At 43.8% G+C, this 17,947-nt stretch overlaps 1 protein-coding gene across 2 annotated transcripts in view; it reads left to right on the top strand.

The window, feature by feature from the left end:
* Window positions 1-2,430: 2,430 nt before the first annotated feature.
* The window catches only part of DHX30 (DExH-box helicase 30), a 501,635-nt gene continuing 486,118 nt past the window's right edge, over window positions 2,431-17,947 (top strand). Inside the window, exon 1 of one of the 2 annotated variants that reach the window (XM_069210866.1) lies at window positions 2,431-2,635. In XM_069210866.1, coding sequence (XP_069066967.1) covers window positions 2,488-2,635 — 148 coding nt within the window. In that variant the 5' untranslated portion in view covers window positions 2,431-2,487. The remainder of the gene's footprint in view (window positions 2,636-17,947) is intronic. The other variant, XM_069210867.1, reaches the window with a different exon arrangement.

Below are 17,947 nucleotides of genomic sequence, written 5' to 3'. Positions count from 1 at the left end.
CAAAGCTAGTCTGCCTCTTACTGGAGGAAGGCCAGAACTGAAAGTTCTTACCTGCAAGGTGTTCTCCTTTGGCTCTGTAACCCCTGTTACGGCCGCCGCGGAATCTGCGGGGGTTGAATTAGGGTTTGTATCCTTGGTATACGTCAAGCTGGTTGGTCTGAGGGTAGGAGCCTCTGTTGAGGGATTGACCTCTTGTTGAGAAGCGGCCGGCAAAACGGCTCCTTCCTTTGCCGGCCCTTCCAAAAACCTGACTGGAAAATATTCATTTCATATAAGAATGGGCTTTAGCAAGGGAATTAAAAGTAGAGACGTACTTGCTCATCTCTTTTATAAAAGAGTCCCCAAAGAGAAGACCATCAGCGTTAAGGCCTTCCTCCTTGGAAGCAAGAGAGCTGAGTTTTGGATCAATCCTGAGGAGGAGGCTTTTGCGGCGTTCCTGTGAAATGTAGGAATTGGCATTGCCCAACATACAAATCGCCCGTTGAGCCCAGTTGGAGAGGGTCTCCGTATCCACTTGTGAGCCTTCAATCTTGGCTTCTTCAGCAAGGTCAAAGATCCTGGTGAGGGGACCCACCAAGTCTAGGAGCCTGTCCTGACAATTTGACCAGGCCCGGTCCACTCCTTTCTTGGGGTCTGTCCCAGATTTAATGAAGAAGAGAAGCATATTGGGATCAATGGCAGGGTATCTGTAACCTTACAGGGGAGGGAGGGTCTGGGACATTCAGATTTTAATTTATTTCTGGATGACTTATCCAGGGGATGGCGGAGATAGAAAGAAACATAATCCAAAACATGGTCGGAGGGGAACCATTCCGAGGAATTGGGATGATGGATAGAAGTAGGGTCAAACATGGGGTCGCCAACAGGGTCCACCAGGGCTTCGGGCACTAAGTGAGGGGAGTACTCATGAGGAGAAATTTTTCGCCTTTTCTCCAGAGGCCCATCAAAATAATCATCATTTAGTGTGTCTTGGAAGACATCATCCCCATCACTGTCCGTGTCCCGTAAAGGAAGAATATTAAGGGGGGGTGGGGAGCCCCGAGGAATTTGCCTCTCGGGTTGGAGGCCCAAATTTATGGGAAACGACTTTTGAACTCTCATGGGAATGAGACACATGTTTCTTACCTCTCAAAAGAGGATTCACCTTGGGTGCGTGAAGCATTTTTGAGATAGAGGCTTCCAAATGTTTTTAAATGTCCAACATAGACACTGAAACACCGTGTTGGACTGATTCCTTAATAAAGGATTTCAAATTATCCTTCATGGATTGGGTTTGGTCGTCCTCTGACATAATGGGGGAAAAAAGGGTAATATTAGCAGATAACAAATTGTTAACATCGATAAAGAGGTGAAGAAACAGGTAAAAATCCTGTTAAACGAAAGAAAATTAATTCATAAGGGGTTAAAATGCTAGTATTATAAAGGGGGAGTGACTGCCTGGAGAGGCTGGCCGGGGGTGTGAGGGGGCGTGCCACTAACCTGAGGGAAAACACGCTTGAAACACAGCTAAGCGTGTAATGAGGCTGAGGAATTCCTGCTTAAACGCGTTCTTTTAGAGAAAAGCAATCAAGCGTGTGAAGCTGAAAACGCTGCAGAGCCGCTTAATGAAGCGGAAAGGATTTAGAAGGAAACGCTTGTTAAATGCAGTCAAGTGTGAAAGAATCCGAAGCACACGCTACCAAGCGTGTGAAAAATGCCAGGAATGCCGTTGACTGAGGCGCGGCAGTTAGAACGTTAATAGAATGTTCTGACAGCCGGCCTGCAAGCGCGAAACAGCGCAAATGAAGCGTGCGAGTGTGCTTGATAGAAATATATCACAGAGTACAGTTCAACACAAGGTACAAACCATAACAATGTAAGAATACGGCAATAAATGTTAGAAAAACACACAAATAAACAGTATAATGCAATAAGAAAAATATAAATGCGAGCAGAGTACTTAGCTTGGCTGCGAGCAGCAAGAAAAGAGGACTTGATGCTCTTAGTCAGATAGTTATTATGGGGCTCCTTGTGTGAGTGGTGGGCCCCTTTGTGATGCAGTTTTGTAGTTTTTTTCCCCAGGGATTCTGGGATTTGTAGTTCTTGGCTGCTGTTTGAAATAAAGCATGAAAAGAATAGCATAATATGAGCCTCCTGTCTTGTAATAAAATCAGTGAATTTCAACAGGAATCCTTAACTATAGGATACAGGCAATGCTTAAATCGAACATGAAACAATTCAGAACGGACATGCCAACACTAACCAACATTTTCCATGTTTTATTGTTATCTCAATTAACACGCGTTAACCTACTTCCAAAATCAAACGTATTTGGAGCTATTTATTGTGTGTTTTCATGCTCAATTCAACATTTTTGGTTGTCTTTTCTGGAGAATTTCTGCTGGCAGTTAATGAAACGAGCTACATTCCAAGGTGGCCGCCAGTGGGAACGCAAACAGCTTGTGTCCCTCCTCAGTCTCTAGTGTTTCATCCGTCACAAGTCCAGTGATGGCGGCCTCCAGGGTGGCAGCGCCGCTACTGAGCCGGCTTGGGACAGGGTTTCGAGGTGTCCGTCGGCTCTGGGGAGGCTGCTCACTGTCAGAGCCCGATGGGAAGGAGGAAGAGGAACACGGCGTGTCTGGGGTCATGAGGACAGGTAAAGGGAAAGAGTGAGACCTTGTGGACAAGGGCATGTATAGAGAGATGAAATGGGGCGGAGCTGGAACATGTGTTCAGGTGAAGCGGTTCCCGTTGAAGTGTTGGGTACTTGTATTTAAGTTGTAACAATGTTCCAGTGTGTTAAGGAGTCTCGTTCCTTCAGTGTTCGAATTGGAGAGTACAGCAGGTCTCCTCTTCTTTCATCCTTATGAGCAAAGGCTGCGAACGGGTTACACTCCCGCTAGCGGAGAGAGAAGAGTTCTGTAGGTTTGGTCTATGTTGTGAAAGAGAACGAGGTTTCCTGAGGTAATCATCGCCAAGAAGAGAAGCAAAATAGTAGGTCAGTTCGTTTGCCCTGACACTGAGCGATCTATGCTGCTGCTCCGTCTCTACACACCTAGTCTGCTGAATACTGTGCACCCGTTTGTGCTCATTATAAATCGTACACAATCTAAGTAATTCAAGAGTGTGAGTGATATCCTGGTGTGTGATGTACCTGTATCCACCTCCTCACCCCCGTCCATCACAGTTCTCTTGGATACGAGTGGTAAATAAACCCATGACCCGCATGTTTGTCTGGTTAGCTTGTTGCTTTGGGGAAATGCAGAAATAAATTTTATTAAGGCAGCCGTTAATTCGGAAAGATGCTGAATTTCTCCTGCTTTGGCTGTGTCTTCCTCTTTTTCGAGCGATCGCTGACTAAATTATATTTATTAATTTATTGAAAACCAAAGCATTTCAATGAAGTGCTGTACATGAGAGCATTTTTAGGGTTGTTGGAGACGAAATAGAGATCAGTAACACTGAGGATCATAGTCTCTGTTATTTATAAATTAATTGTAAAAGCAATTGATTGATAATGTTTCTAAACCTGCTACGATAATATAGCAAGAGTAAATATTTGAAAGTGACGTCTTTGATAAATGGCGTCTTTTCCTCTCATTAGCAAATGTGTTAGAGGCATTCTTTCAATACCTTAAAGATTGTTAGTTTTTTTGTGATATATTGCTGTGATCATGGCAACTTTGACAGTTGCAGTCCAAGGATAAAGGGTCAGACTGGAAATCTGGAACCGCATCACTGACAAGGACTGGAACACTGCTTTCAACACCCACAGACCGAAACAGCAACCGCTCCCCCAAAGCCATCAAGGATTCCAGCAGTTGGTTCACTTCCTATGCTGACTTCATTGCCACCCTCAAACACAGCATACAACCAGAACCAGACATTAGGCCGTTTGGCACACAGAGGAACTCCACTGCAAACAACTGGAGCACAAATGGAGAATGAGCTAGGATAATGCAGGCAGGAGCATGGTCAAACCACTCTAAGACACTACCACCTAATGATTTGGACCCCCAAACCTGCCACAGTGGCAGACTACATTAATGCCAGCACCAACAGGAGCAAATAAATATTGTTAAAGCTTTCACCTCACTATCGGCTGCCTCCTCTCCATCACCCACTTGCAGGACTTCTGCAACAACCCCTCTCAATTTGTGAGCAACAGAATCACTGGCATTTACACAAACTTCTGCCTGCAACCAAATTCAACAGACCTTGCCAAACGACTCCCGATCTTATTCAGAGAACCAATGCTGTTCACTTGGCCCTTCATCACCCTAGAGGAAACCGCCACCACCATAAAGTCCATCCATTTGGGGGAGGGAGGGTCATCGGATCCCTCCCCCACCACGCCTACTCTAGACTAATGCATCCCATCAGTGCCATGCTCACACCCATGTTAAATGCCTTCACCTCTTACACAACCTTCCCAGGTGCTTGGAAAAACACAGCTGTCCCCTCATTGCTGTAGAAACCTTTTTCAGACCCTTCACTGCTCACCAACTGCAGACCAGTCTCCCTTCTATCATTCCCAGCCAAGGTCTTGGAGAAAATCATCAACTGACACCTCACCGAGCACCTCAACGCCCACCAACTACTTGACACCGCTCAGTTTGCTTTCAGACCCAACCACTGCATGGAAACTTCCCTTATCGCTACCATGGATGACATCTGCATGACAGGACGTAGGAGACATGGTACCCCTTATCCTCTTGGAACTCGTCGTAGCATTTGAAACACTCTCCCACCTTATCCTCATCCAAAACCTACATGACATAGGAATCCAAAGACAAGCAACAGATGGATGGGCTCCTTCCTGAGTGGAAGGACCCAGTCAATCAGCTTGGCACCATGCTTCTTGGATGCCCGTAATCTCATCTGTGGAGTTCCACAAGGATCTGCCCTGAGCCTAACCATCTTCAATGCATACATAGGACCTCTATCTAGCATCATACGCTCTCACAATATCAATGTCTTCTCCTATACTATGAATCACAACTCATACTCTCCCTGATGGACAAAACACTACAATACAAAAATTATAAACCTACACGTTTAGGCCACAACTCCAAGTGGCATCTTGGCATTGCTTTTGTAGTGATGTGTTATGTTCTATTAATATTGTGAATTATTTTCCATGTAGGAAAAAGGTAATTGCTCACATCTGTACCAGAGCCACAACATTTTAGAGCTTGTGCATATTTGAAGACATAAGCTTTTTACAAGAGCAGTGTAAAAACAACAGGCATGTATATTTATCCAGAGGAAGAAGACAAGTAATGAGCTGATACTTATTGAACAAAGTTGATATTTCTAAATGGTGGTTGATGGAAGGAGGAGGATATTTAAAAAAAATGGAAAACATTGATAGACTAAAGTGATAAAGCTGCATTAAATCTCTCGTCTATGCCCATCAGGATGTACCCAGAAAATCATATTGTGTTAGTGTGAATGAAATGCCTAATATAATTTGCCCTTTAAAAGGAAGATGTCTTTTTTTTTTTTAAACATCAATTGTGCTATAGAATATTAAGGGCCTGATCTAGATTTCGGTGGACAGATTACTCTGTTAGAGTGGAAGGCCTTGAAACATCATAAACATGTTACTAAACCTGCAGGTTGAGTATTCTACTTGACCTAACTGTAATGTACTTGACCTGTAAACAGGTCTCAAATTGTTCGATCCTAGGCAAATATTTTATTTTATGGAGTCGCTTTTTTCTTCATTCTCAGATGAGTGCACCTTCAAGTATGTGAGTTGAGTGTTTATGCTGTACAAAAAAAGACTCTTTTGTTTGATTAAATAGACTAAATGTTTGCTCCATGTATAATAAGATTCTAGCCCACATGTAGGGTACACATGGTCCGTGACTTGCCCCTTAGTTTACTAATAGCATTGCCATAAATGCAGGAATGTTTCTCAGTTTGTTTATACACTCACTTTTAATAAATATATTACTAAAGCATGATGTGGCAGCGCACTGTCATTTACAAACAGTAAAGTTCCAAGAAATGTCCAAATCTCTTTCCACTAACTTGCAGCTTTACTGATAAAACTATATAGTATACTTACAATAATCTGTGAAAATTGGATTTCAGAAAACATATTTATCATTTGCACATCACCAAGTAAAGTATCCTGATTTGATTTCATCCTATTAGAATATTTTTTTTCATCGCGCAGAAGTACAAAAATGGGCTTTCACTACTACTGAAGTATATTTTTAAATGTTTGTATAATTGACTTACTTATTTACATGTTGTGTGTTAGGAAAAATCTGACACCCTACACCCTTTCATTTCACACACTTGGTACAACAGGTCAGATAGTTCACCTTACAAACTCCTGGAACTTTGCAGTCAGGAGGAAAAATTATTCCAAGAAGATAAACTAAATTTTGATCTCTGTCTTTGAACACTGACCAAATGTGACAGGAAGAAGATTTAAAGATGTCTTTCACTTTCTGACTGAACAGAACACCTGTTCTTTGTCAGCTCGCCAGAAGGGACGAGTATTTCCTAAAAATAGCTCAGCCTAATAAAATATGGCTTGCCATAGCAAGTGGGCGAGTACATTTATCTGTCAGTGTTAGAAGGAGTACCCCGTCCGCCGAAATCTAAATCAGGCCATAAGTGTAAATGTCAACTTTTTTGCATATAATGAAATATAAAGATGGCAAGATTTATTAAATCAAGGAATAAATATGATGAGAGAAAATCAGTACTTTAATATAACTGGTTAAGAGTGCGTGATATTATCTTTTGTTGGCCTGCCTTGCCTTCTTGTCAGTTTTGTTGTGTACTGTGTCTTAACAAAGTAGTCAGAAAGGTGATGTCTTGAATTTAAAAGACATCATGGCTAGCCATTCCCAATAGAAACTGTAGCATGATGTCAGTGGGAGCAGGTGCCCTGGTGATGGCTTTAGCTGTGTTTAGTTGCTTGCTTTGGTCTGAAACGATGTGTTTATACAGTATTTCAGGACTTGCCAAACATTGTAGTGTTATCCCTGTAGTTTTTGCTGGTGTTATATGATTATTTTTCTTGGCAGACCTTTGTAGTACATAAATAATTAAGGTCAAATGCTTGTAACTGAATAGTCATAGATGGGTTGCAAAAACCGTGCAGTATCTGGAGGATTCTTCTACTTCTGCCTAATAGTAGTCCTTATAGAGGTAAGCTTTGAAAATGCTTGTGCCACACTCCACTGAATGGTAATGGCTTGTGTACATGGTACATGTGTATTTCCGTCTCTTTAGCTATGTGGGGTTGTTTTATGTCTACACAGATTCTGATTTCTCTATTGGATTGTATATTGGGTACTGTAATGATTTCAGATGCCCAGGTGTGTCCAGATATAGGTTCACTCATGCCTTTCTGCAGTAGGCTGAGCATTTATTTAACCTGCATTGCTAAGTTTGAAGAAATTCCCCAGTATCGTTGATTGGTTGACTTTATTAACTCTTCAGCCTCATTCTGAGTACCCCTGCATTGCAGAATCAGGTGCAAAGAAAGTTTATGTTGAATCAAATGATACATAGTATGCACATTTCAAACTTAGCCTCTGCAATATTCTGAGTCTTGCAGCTGAAAATGGGGGTAAAACATGCAGTTTTACCACATTGTCCTCCATTCCCATGGGCAAAACTTGGAATGGAGTTGTTGTACCATAATAGGGTATTGTACTTCTTTAATCAGGTTTCTATATATGCTAGGTATGATATTCCTTGCCCTAAGGCATGACATAATGAGTACCTTGAAAAATATTGTAATTTTTATATCCTCCCATCTTTCTGACACAATGCTTTGGGATAGCTTCTCTATTTCTTCGTGTTTCCCATGAAGCTTGAGACCGTACTACGCATATGACGTGTAATAGGAATAACATAACTCATTTGATATCACTGGAGCCGGCATTAACATTTTCCACAAAGAGCTTAGTCATAAGGACTGCTGTTTGACTCTGAGAAATCACTTTCAGTAACATCTTGCATTAATATAGTACTTTAAGAATATTTGAATAAAGATATTGAAAAATACTTCTCCACAGCTTCTGATGCTGCAATTTGTGTTCAACTGTTGTTGTTGATGGTTAGTGTGAGTGTGCGTTGAATGGGTAAGGGTTGGAGTGTGGCTGGTTGCCCTCTTGATAGTGGGGTGAGTGCTGTTGGGACGAGCCAAGTGCTCAGGGCAGTCTCCACGCAGAGCGAGAGGTGGTAGCATACCATGTGATTTGTGGTGTGCACTCTGAATCTCCATCTCAGGCCATAACCTATTTCAGTGTGTTGTAGTTTATGGGTTTCAACTTCAAGAATTTCTTCCCTAAATAAGCAAGTAGAATCTACTTGATCTCCCCCTCCCCCCCAAGTAAAAGTTGTATAGCATAATTAATCCTCCAAAATTCAAGATTGTACTGCAGTCTAACACTATGGGGGAACTTTTGGTAATCACTATTTTCCTCCAACCTTATTCATTGCTGTGGCAAAATATGTAAAGGAGCAGGAGAAATAAATCAGCTATTCCCCAACCATTACATAATTTTCTCTTCATTTTGTAAAAAAGCAATACAATCTCTGAAAAAGAAAAGGACAAACATCCAAAGGTCTTTAGAATATAGACAGCTGTACCTGTTTTGAGCTTCCTTACAGCAAGCGGCTTCAGAGAGAAAAAGGCAGACTTTTGTCATATCAGTGCCCAAAACTCCTGCTTGAAAAAGAGCCTGACAGCTAATGAGTTAGCAGTGGAAACTTAGTCTGGCTACATCAAGGAGCTATACTGGTCCAATAAGGATGCAGATATCTTTGAGATATCTTCCCTGATGCCTGAATTCATTCAGTCCACTTTCTGTGACCAGATAATGGGGTATATTAAAAGAGCCAGATCTTCTGTTTCAAAGGGGCCAGATGAAGTTCCAATTCTGGTATTAAAAATATTCCTGAACCTTGGGCCAAACTGCTGGTGCCCTTATTCAAGATTTGTTCTTAATCTGGTCAGTTCCCAAAATCCTGGAAAGGGAATATTGTTGTCTACCTGCTCAGGAAAAGATGTAGACATGCCCAAGGAAACTGTTGTCAAATTGAATTACTGGATCCAGCGGAGAAAATCTGTGCTATGAGCACTTGGAGAGTTTGGCACAGGATGCAAACATTGTTCTTCTAGAACAGAGAGACTTCAGAGTAAATTGGTTGGTAATGGACAATAGCAGTTTTGCATTTTTTTTTATTGAATGAATAAGTCATTTATCTTGCTGCTCTTACTGACTCCTCTACTAGATTCAGTTCTCTGGATAGACAAAGTGTACAAAATGTTGTCTGCGCTGGGTATCCTGAGTTGCTCACTTCAACTATTAGTGTCTCTTCCCTCTTCAACATGGTCCAAAATTCTTCTTGGAATGTGGGGGGCAGATTAAGGGCCTTCATAGCCGTATTCCTACTTTACAAGGGTGAAAACAGGATTGTGTGTTGGCACCTTTTTATTATTTTCACTTTATCCTTCAGATTTCACACGCCCGCTCCAGGATGTAAAAAATTACCTCTCATAAGCAGGATCAAACCAGCTGCACAACCTCATGTATTCAGTGCAGATAATATAATTTTATTTGACCAGACTCTTATAGGCCTTCAGAGAAGGCTGAAGGTGGTACACAGTTAAGTGTTAAAGCCTTTGTTTAAAGGCCAGTATAACAAAGACAGAAATCTTAGTTTTTAGGGGAAAGAAAAAAGCACTAAAGTGTAATTGTTACCTGGGTAATGCAATTTTGGGAGTAATAAATGAATATTCCTATTTAAGTAGAAACTTCTCCAGTAATTGAGAGGATAAATTGCACTTTATAAGGTTGAGCAATAAAGCGCTCTCACATGCAAGCTCTTCGCAATTTTTTTATAATTTCAATGGGAAAACGCATTTTGATATTTAAATATGTAAAAATAAGAATTACTCACAATAATTCATGCCCTTGAGCAAACTTCATTTTTAGGTCGAAGTCCACTAGACAGATAAAGACATCTTTAGGACGTTCTGAAACCTTTCCTGGGAATGCATTCCGGCAGTTGCTTACCATTGACTTTGTGATTTTGTAACGCAGATTTTATGGCTTTCTATTTGCTGGTTTTATTTTTTAAGGCTGTCCACGATGAGTTTGCCCCTGTACCCTTTAAATTCTGTAATTACCTAGTCACATTTTGTATACATTCAAAGACTGAGGTAAAATGCTAGGCTCTCTTCTGACTTTTAAAGTGATAGGATTAATGTTCCAATCTTGATGGATACTGAAGTTTTTTTTTTTAATGGAACATTTTAATGTTAAAGTATCTTAGCACAACTTACAACAATTGCCTATAATGCATATCATGAGTTCTTTGCCGTTTTACAGATTTCTTTTTCACATAATCATTCACCTGTATGTGTGTTTAAATATATTTATGTAATCCGTGCATTAATCATACTTTAGAGTCAGTTACTGTCATCATTCGTACCCCTTATCTGGTAGTGCCACGGTGCCCAGGATGAGCTGTCATGGGGGCCCAATAGTTCTTAGGTTGGGAAGACTCGGAGTTCTTCTGCATATTTCTCCAATTGGTCCCTACAGTGAGCTATATCTTGAAACCATTGTATCATAGTCTGACTTGTTTTTCCCCCCACAATGATTGGCAACCCTTCTCTTTGGTAATAGCAAGGCAACATCTACAAACTTGCTACTTGCCAGCTTCAGTGGTTTGACATACCCCAGTAAGCATACCTTAGGTTCACATTGCACCATTTCCGATACAACTTGCGTTACTGTCCTTATTATCGATTCCCAGTATTTATATATCTTGCTAAACCCCCAAGCTAGATGCATGAAATCTGCTCCTGGATTGCTACATCGGTCACAGGTATCTGTCTGCTGCAAACCATATTGAAGCAGTTTTGTGGGTGTATAGTATACATGCTCTAGAAATTTAAAATGTATAATTTGAAGATTCCTATTGGCAGTCAGCCTTCCCGTGAGTTCATAGCAGCTATCCCACTCCACCTGCGTTAGTGTGTTTTCTAGTGTCCTATTTCATCTATCCAACACTGCTGCATCAGATATGCCCTCCTCTATTTGTGCCATTGTATACATCTTTGTTATTAGCCCTTTGTGAGTTGTAGTTGTAAGTACCAATTGTAAGGTTTTGAAGGTTTGGGAAGGTTACGGAAATGTCTGGTAGTGCTCCCTCAAAGCTGATTGTAGCTGTAGGTATGTGAAATTAATGAGTGGGGCTACCCAACTTCACTGCGATAATGCTGGAAACCTAAATAAATAGTAATTCTGGAGCAGATCACCCATTTTCTTGAGACACTCTTCTTTGAGGAGCTTCAGTGTTCTGGGCTCTTGTTTCACTGGCCGCTCTGCGTGGTATGCTATTGGCATCTCCGGTGCTTATAGGGGCCCTTTAGTTGTCTTAGCTCCTATTTCCTTCCACACCTTCAGTGTGCAGTTGATTGTATTAATGCTGCTGGGTAGTACTTCTGTATGTAACAGCAGTGAAGTCAATGGTATAGGATGTGCTACGTCATATTCTATTACTAGTTGAGGCATGTATTTTTCACGGTGTGCCCAAAGCTGTGTGTGTTGTGCCTGTACGCACAGGTAATAGTGTTGGATATTTGTAGCATTAAAGCTGCCCTGTGCAAGGGGTATCAATATATTTACAAATAGGTAGAGAAATTCGGGCAGAATATTCATTTGGATTATCGCTATTCCATCTGACAGCGATAATGGCAGACGTGACCACTGCTGTGTATGTTCTTCTAGTTTGGTTAATGCTCTGCTTTAGTTCCACCGTATCACCAGTTCAGGATCTCTGTGCACCCATATTCCCATTTCACCAGGTCTTTGCTCTACTGCTAAGGGCACTCTATGGGAAATCCCTCCATACTAGTCATTAGGGGTAATACATAGGACTGATCCCAATTAATGCTAAGTCCTGTCTGCCTCTTGAACTGTATAAATTCTCTTATTAGAATGGTTAGGTGGATCTCACAATCTCTTACATAGGGTACCATGTCATTCACATACAGTGAGATGGGCTAGGGGATATTGTCTAAATCTAAGTGATGCTGCGGCATGCCTTTGTCTAATTATGCAGGCCAGCAGCTCTACAGCAAAAGCAAATATCATTGGTGACAGGGGGCACCCTTCTCGGGTACCCCTACACACCTCGAACGAGTCCGAGACCAACCCATGGATGTAGAGCCTCGCCACCGGATCCAGTGAAGAATTTTCATAGTCATGCCCATTTGCTGCAAAATGGTGAACATATAGGGCCAAGAGATGGAGTCAAGTGGCTTGGCGGTATCTAATAGGACATCAGCAGCCTTCATGGAGGGATCTAGATGATATAGTAGTGCGAAAAGCGTGTGGAGATTGTGAGTGGTGCATCGGGAGGGGATGAACCCCGCCTGATCGAGCAGAACCATGTTGGATAACAGGGGGAACCGGCATAGAACATTTAGTTAAGCCAGAATTTGTGTCTTGATTGATGAGTAATAATAGCATATATGATTCGCAGTGGTCTGGTTGCTTTTCTGGTTTTAGGAGTGTGATTATAAGCACCTCTCTAAGGCTTGGGGAAAGACACTGCACCTCATAAGCTTCCTCATACAGTTGCAGGAGATGTTGCGTCAGCAGGCCTACATACTCCTTATGAAATTCGCTACCCAGTCTGTCTAGACCCAGAGCTTTACCATTTGGCAGGCTTTTTCTAGCATCTTTTATTTCATCAGTTGTGAATGGGTGACTTAATAATTTCCTTTTGGCTCGCAGCCAAGCCAGTGCGATATCCTGTATGTATTGACTAATCTCTATTGGTGTCGCTGTCTCCCATGGCTCATATAATGCTGCATAAAATAGTGAAAATTGCTCAGTGATTGATTTGGTATCATAGGACATCTTGACATTTGGTCAAGCTATCTTCTCAATTTGGATTTAGGCACGATGGGACTTGAGTTTGTTGGTGTAAGGAAATGCCTCCTTGGCATGGTTACCCCCTGACTTTTTGCCTTTGCTGATGCTATGTTTTGAATTGAAAGTGTGCTGAGGCCTGCTAACCAGGCCCCAGCACCAGTGTTCTTTCCCTAACCTGTACTTTTGATTCCACAATTGGCACACCCTGGCATCCAGGTAAGTCCCTTGTAACTGGTACCTCTGGTACCAAGGGCCCTGATGCCAGGGAAGGTCTCTAAGGGCTGCAGCATGTCTTATGCCACCCTGGAGACCCCTCACTCAGCACAGACACACTGCTTACCAGCTTGTGTGTGCTAGTGAGAACAAAATGAGTAAGTCGTCATGGCACTCCCCTCAGGGTGCCATGCCAGCCTCTCACTGCCTATGCAGTATAGATAAGTCACCCCTCTAGAGGGCCTTACAGCCCTAAGGCAGGGTGCACTATACCATAGGTGAGGGCACCAGTGCATGAGCACTGTGCCCCTACAGTGTCTAAGCCAAACCTTAGACATTGTAAGTGCAGGGTAGCCATAAGAGTATATGGTCTGGGAGTCTGTCAAACACGAACTCCACAGCACCATAATGGCTACACTGAAAACTGGGAAGTTTGGTATCAAACTTCTCAGCACAATAAATGCACACTGATGCCAGTGTACATTTTATTGTGAAACACACCCCAGAGGGCACCTTCGAGGTGCCCCCTGAAACTGTATCCAACTATCTGTGTAGGCTGACTGGTTCCAGCAGCCTGCCACACTAGAGACATGTTGCTGGCCCCATGGGGAGAGTGCCTTTGTCACTCTGAGGCCAGTAACAAAGCCTGCACTGGGTGGAGATGCTAACACCTCCCCCAGGCAGGAGCTGTCACACCTGGCGGTGAGCCTCAAAGGCTCACCCCTTTGTGCCAGCACCGCAGGACACTCCAGCTAGTGGAGTTGCCAACCCCCTCCGGCCACGGCCCCCACTTTTGGCGGCAAGGCCGGAGAAAATAATGAGAATAACAAGGAGTCGTCACTGGCCAGTCAGGACAGCCCCTAAGGTGTCCTGAGCTGAAGTGACTCTAACTTTTAGAAATCCTCCATCTTGCAGATGGAGGATTCCCCAATAGGATTAGGGATGTGACCCCCTTCCCTTGGGAGGAGGCACAAAGAGGGTGTACCCACCCTCAGGGCTAGTAGCCATTGGCTACTAAGCCCCCAGACCTAAACACGCCCTTAAATTTAGTATTTAAGGGCTTCCCTGAACCAAGGAAAACAGATTCCTGAAACTACAAGAAGAAGAGGACTGCTGAGCTGAAAAACCCCTGCAGAGGAAGAACAGAAGACACCAACTGCTTTGGCCCCAGACTCACCGGCCTGTCTCCTGCCTTTCAAAGAAACCTGCTCCAGCGACGCTTTCCAAGGGACCAGCGACCTCTGAATCCTCCGAGGACTGCCCTGCTTCGAGAAAGACAAGAAACTCCTGAGGACAGCGGCCCTGCTCCAAAAGAACTGCAACTTTGTTTCAAGTAGCAGATTTAAAGACCCCTGCAACTCTCCGCAAGAAGCGTGAGACTTGCAACACTGCACCCGGCGACCCCGACTCGACTGGTGGAGAACCAACACCTCAGGGAGGACCCTCCGGCGACTCCAAGACTGTGAGTAACCAAAGTTGTTCCCCCTGAGCCCCCACAGCGACGCCTGCAGAGGGAATCCAGAGGCTCCCCCTGACCGCGACTGCCTGAACTCCATTTCCCGACGGCTGGAAAAGACCCTGCACCCGCAGCCCCCAGCACCTAAAGTAACGGAACTCCTGTGCAGGAGTGACCCCCAGGAGGCCCTCTCCCTTGCCCAGGTGGTGGTTACCCCGAGGAGCCCCCCCTTGCCTGCCTGCAACGCTGAAGAGATCCCTTGATCTCTCATAGGAAACCATTGAAAACCCGACGCGTGTTTGCACACTGCTCCCGGCCGCCCCGGCGCTGCTGAGGGTGTACTTTTTGTGCTGACTTGTGTCCCCCCCCCCCCCGGTGCCCTACAAAACCCCCCTGGTCTGCCTTCCGAAGACGCGGGTACTTAACTGCTGGCAGACTGGAACCGGGGCACCCCCTTCTCTCCATTATAGCCTATGTGTTTTGGGCACCTCTTTGACCTTTGCACCTGACCGGCCCTGAGCTGCTGGTGTGATAACTTTGGGGTTGCTCTGAACCCCCAACGGTGGGCTACCTTGGACCAAAAACTGAAACCTGTAAGTGACTTACTTACCTGTTAAAACTAACATTACTTTACCTCCCCCAGGAACTGTGAAAATTGCACTGTGTCCACTTTTAAAACAGCTTATTGTGTTGTATGTAAAAAGTATACATGCTAATGTAATGATTCAAATTTCCTAAAGTACCTACCTGCAATACCTTTCAAATGAGATATTACATGTAGAATTTGAACCGGTGGTTCTTAAAATAAACTAAGAAAATATATTTTTCTATAACAAAACCTATTGGCTGGATTTGTCTCTGAGTGTGTGTTCCTCATTTATTGCCTGTGTGTATGTACAACAAATGCTTAACACTACTCCTTGGATAAGCCTACTGCTCGACCACACTACCACAAAATAGAGCATTAGTAGTATCTCTTTTCGCCACTATCTTACCTCTAAGGGGAACCCTTGGACTCTGTGCATGCTATTCCTTACTTTGAAATAGCACATACAGAGCCAACTTCCTACAGTTGGCCAGTATCCCACCTGGCCATCCCCCCTCTCCGTAAGCATGTACTACATGTCTCCTCAATAGATAACAGACTTCACTTTCTGCTAACTCGTTATACTCGTCACTTGCTCCCTGATGTGTGTCAGAGAAGCTGGGGATGGGTTGGATGCAAATGCCTGTTCCAGTACCTCTAGTGTATTTTCATTAGTGCTTAATCTCTCTGGACACATGATTGAGCAGGGCTGCATGTAGTAATCTCTAGCTGTATTGCCAGGGCGTATATGTGCGTATATGTAATGAGAGGCGTACTGGGGCATGATCAGATAGAGTAGATGCCTTACCCCTTCCACCCATATTGGCAATCTCTTGTTAGCAGCCAGTAATCTACTGGGGGCATGTCCCGTGCACTGATGATGTATATGTACCTTCTCTACCTCCCTGATGTCACAGTCGCCAGACGTCTATAGCACCGTATTCAATCATGTATTCTTTCATTATTTTGGCAGCTCGCTAATCTGGGCTATTAGATGTAGCTGATATATATTTTCCTGGATCCAGGCATAAGTTAAAATCTCCACCCCACGGCAGTGGGAGGTTCGGCAGCACGTGTAGTCATTCGAAATATGTAGAAAAAAGTCCAAGTCATCCATACTAGGAAAATATATATTCAACATAGTGACCATGGTACCACATAACCTGCCCTGCACCTGCACATACCTTCCTTTCCTGTCTACCTCTGTATGCCCTGGCTCAAACTTTATCCTTTTTTTTATTAGTATCAATACCCCGTGGGTGTATGTTGCGTAGAATGAGAACAAACGGAATCCCGCCCACCTCGCTCCCACCATTTCAACAGTACGTCATGAAAGATGCATTTCTTGTAAATACGCTACTTGCATATTGTGCCTATCTAGGTACGCCAGTACTTGTCTATTGTTTTTTTCAGATTATTTAGCCCCTGCACATTCCTGGCCAGAAAGTTGAGGCAGTGCGTGGTGGGTGCCTTTTGTGTATCTTATTATCAGATAGATAACAATAGCATGTCGTAACGGCTCAGTTTAACACTAGGTAGTAGATTAATTTCACAGTTTTTATATGGGCAAAGTAACGCATCCAATCTAACACCCCCCTCCCTCCACACGCCCCACTTGAGCATCCCCAGCTGGCTAAAGGCATATTCACCACCATACAACCATAACAAAAGCATTAATAACCAATCATGAACACACTGTGCACAACTTTTTCACTCGTCTCAAGTCTCACTTGGTAATTGAGGCATCTCCTTTGGGGTGTGAATAGAGAGCTATCTTCAACATGGGTGGAGGTAACTGGGCCGCTGTCACCGTCAGTCTGCCCACATTTCGATGACCCACTCCCTTCCATTTAGAATAACTGGTAAATTCAGAACCTAACTATAATGTCCCTGTAACGTTTTTTTTAAAGTGAAAATACACACACCCATACCTATCATTTTTAACATAAACGTTGAGCAAGAGACTTGGGGCCAGATGTAGGTAGGTAAAAAATTGCGACTCGCAAATTGCAAGTATTTGCGACTCGCTAACTGCAATGCAGGTAGAAAGTGCGAGGACAATTTGCGACTCGCACACGGAGTTGCACCGCAGATAGCGAGTCCGCTGTTTGCGAGGTCGCTTTTTGCGACCGCGCATAAAACGGACTTGCAATTTGCGAGTGGGTGTCGCAAATAGCGACTGTGCTGAAAATTTAATGCAGGTGCTGCAGAACACTCTGGAAAACACTTCAGAACACTCTGGAATACACTTCCTGGCACATGATGATGACATCACAGCCAGGAAGTTTACAAATACACCTGGGAGGAGGGAGGACCATACCCATTTCAAATTCAGCACAGCAAACAAACAGAGCTCCTGCAACCATGGCTGAAAATTCAAGGAAAAGGAAGCTAAAGTTTGCTGAAAAGGAGTTGGAGGTGCTGACTGATGAGTGCTGTCAGCACCATGACGAGCTGTTTGGCAGGGCAGCCCTCACCGTGCCAGACACAGAGAAGAGAAGAATCTGGCAGGAGATCCAGGACAAGGTCAACTCCCTGGGGGTCAGCCACCGGAGTGTGGAAGAATTGAAGAAAAGGTGGTATGACCTGCGCTCCTGGACCAAGGAGCGGGTGGCAGAGTGGCTCCGGGAGATGAGAGGCACAGGAGGGGGACCATCGAAAGTACCACCACCCACACCCCTGGAGGAAAGGGTAGAAGAGACCCTAGAGCCTGAGGCTGTAAGCGGGAATGGAGATCTGGACACCTCTGAGCCAGGACCATCAACCGGTGAGTACCATGTG

The sequence above is a fragment of the Pleurodeles waltl genome, chromosome 10 (assembly GCF_031143425.1).
Source record: "Pleurodeles waltl isolate 20211129_DDA chromosome 10, aPleWal1.hap1.20221129, whole genome shotgun sequence".
Lineage (NCBI taxonomy): Eukaryota > Metazoa > Chordata > Amphibia > Caudata > Salamandridae > Pleurodeles > Pleurodeles waltl.
The sequence above is the reverse complement of the archived record's forward strand: the minus strand, read 5'-3'. Positions and strand labels throughout refer to the sequence as shown.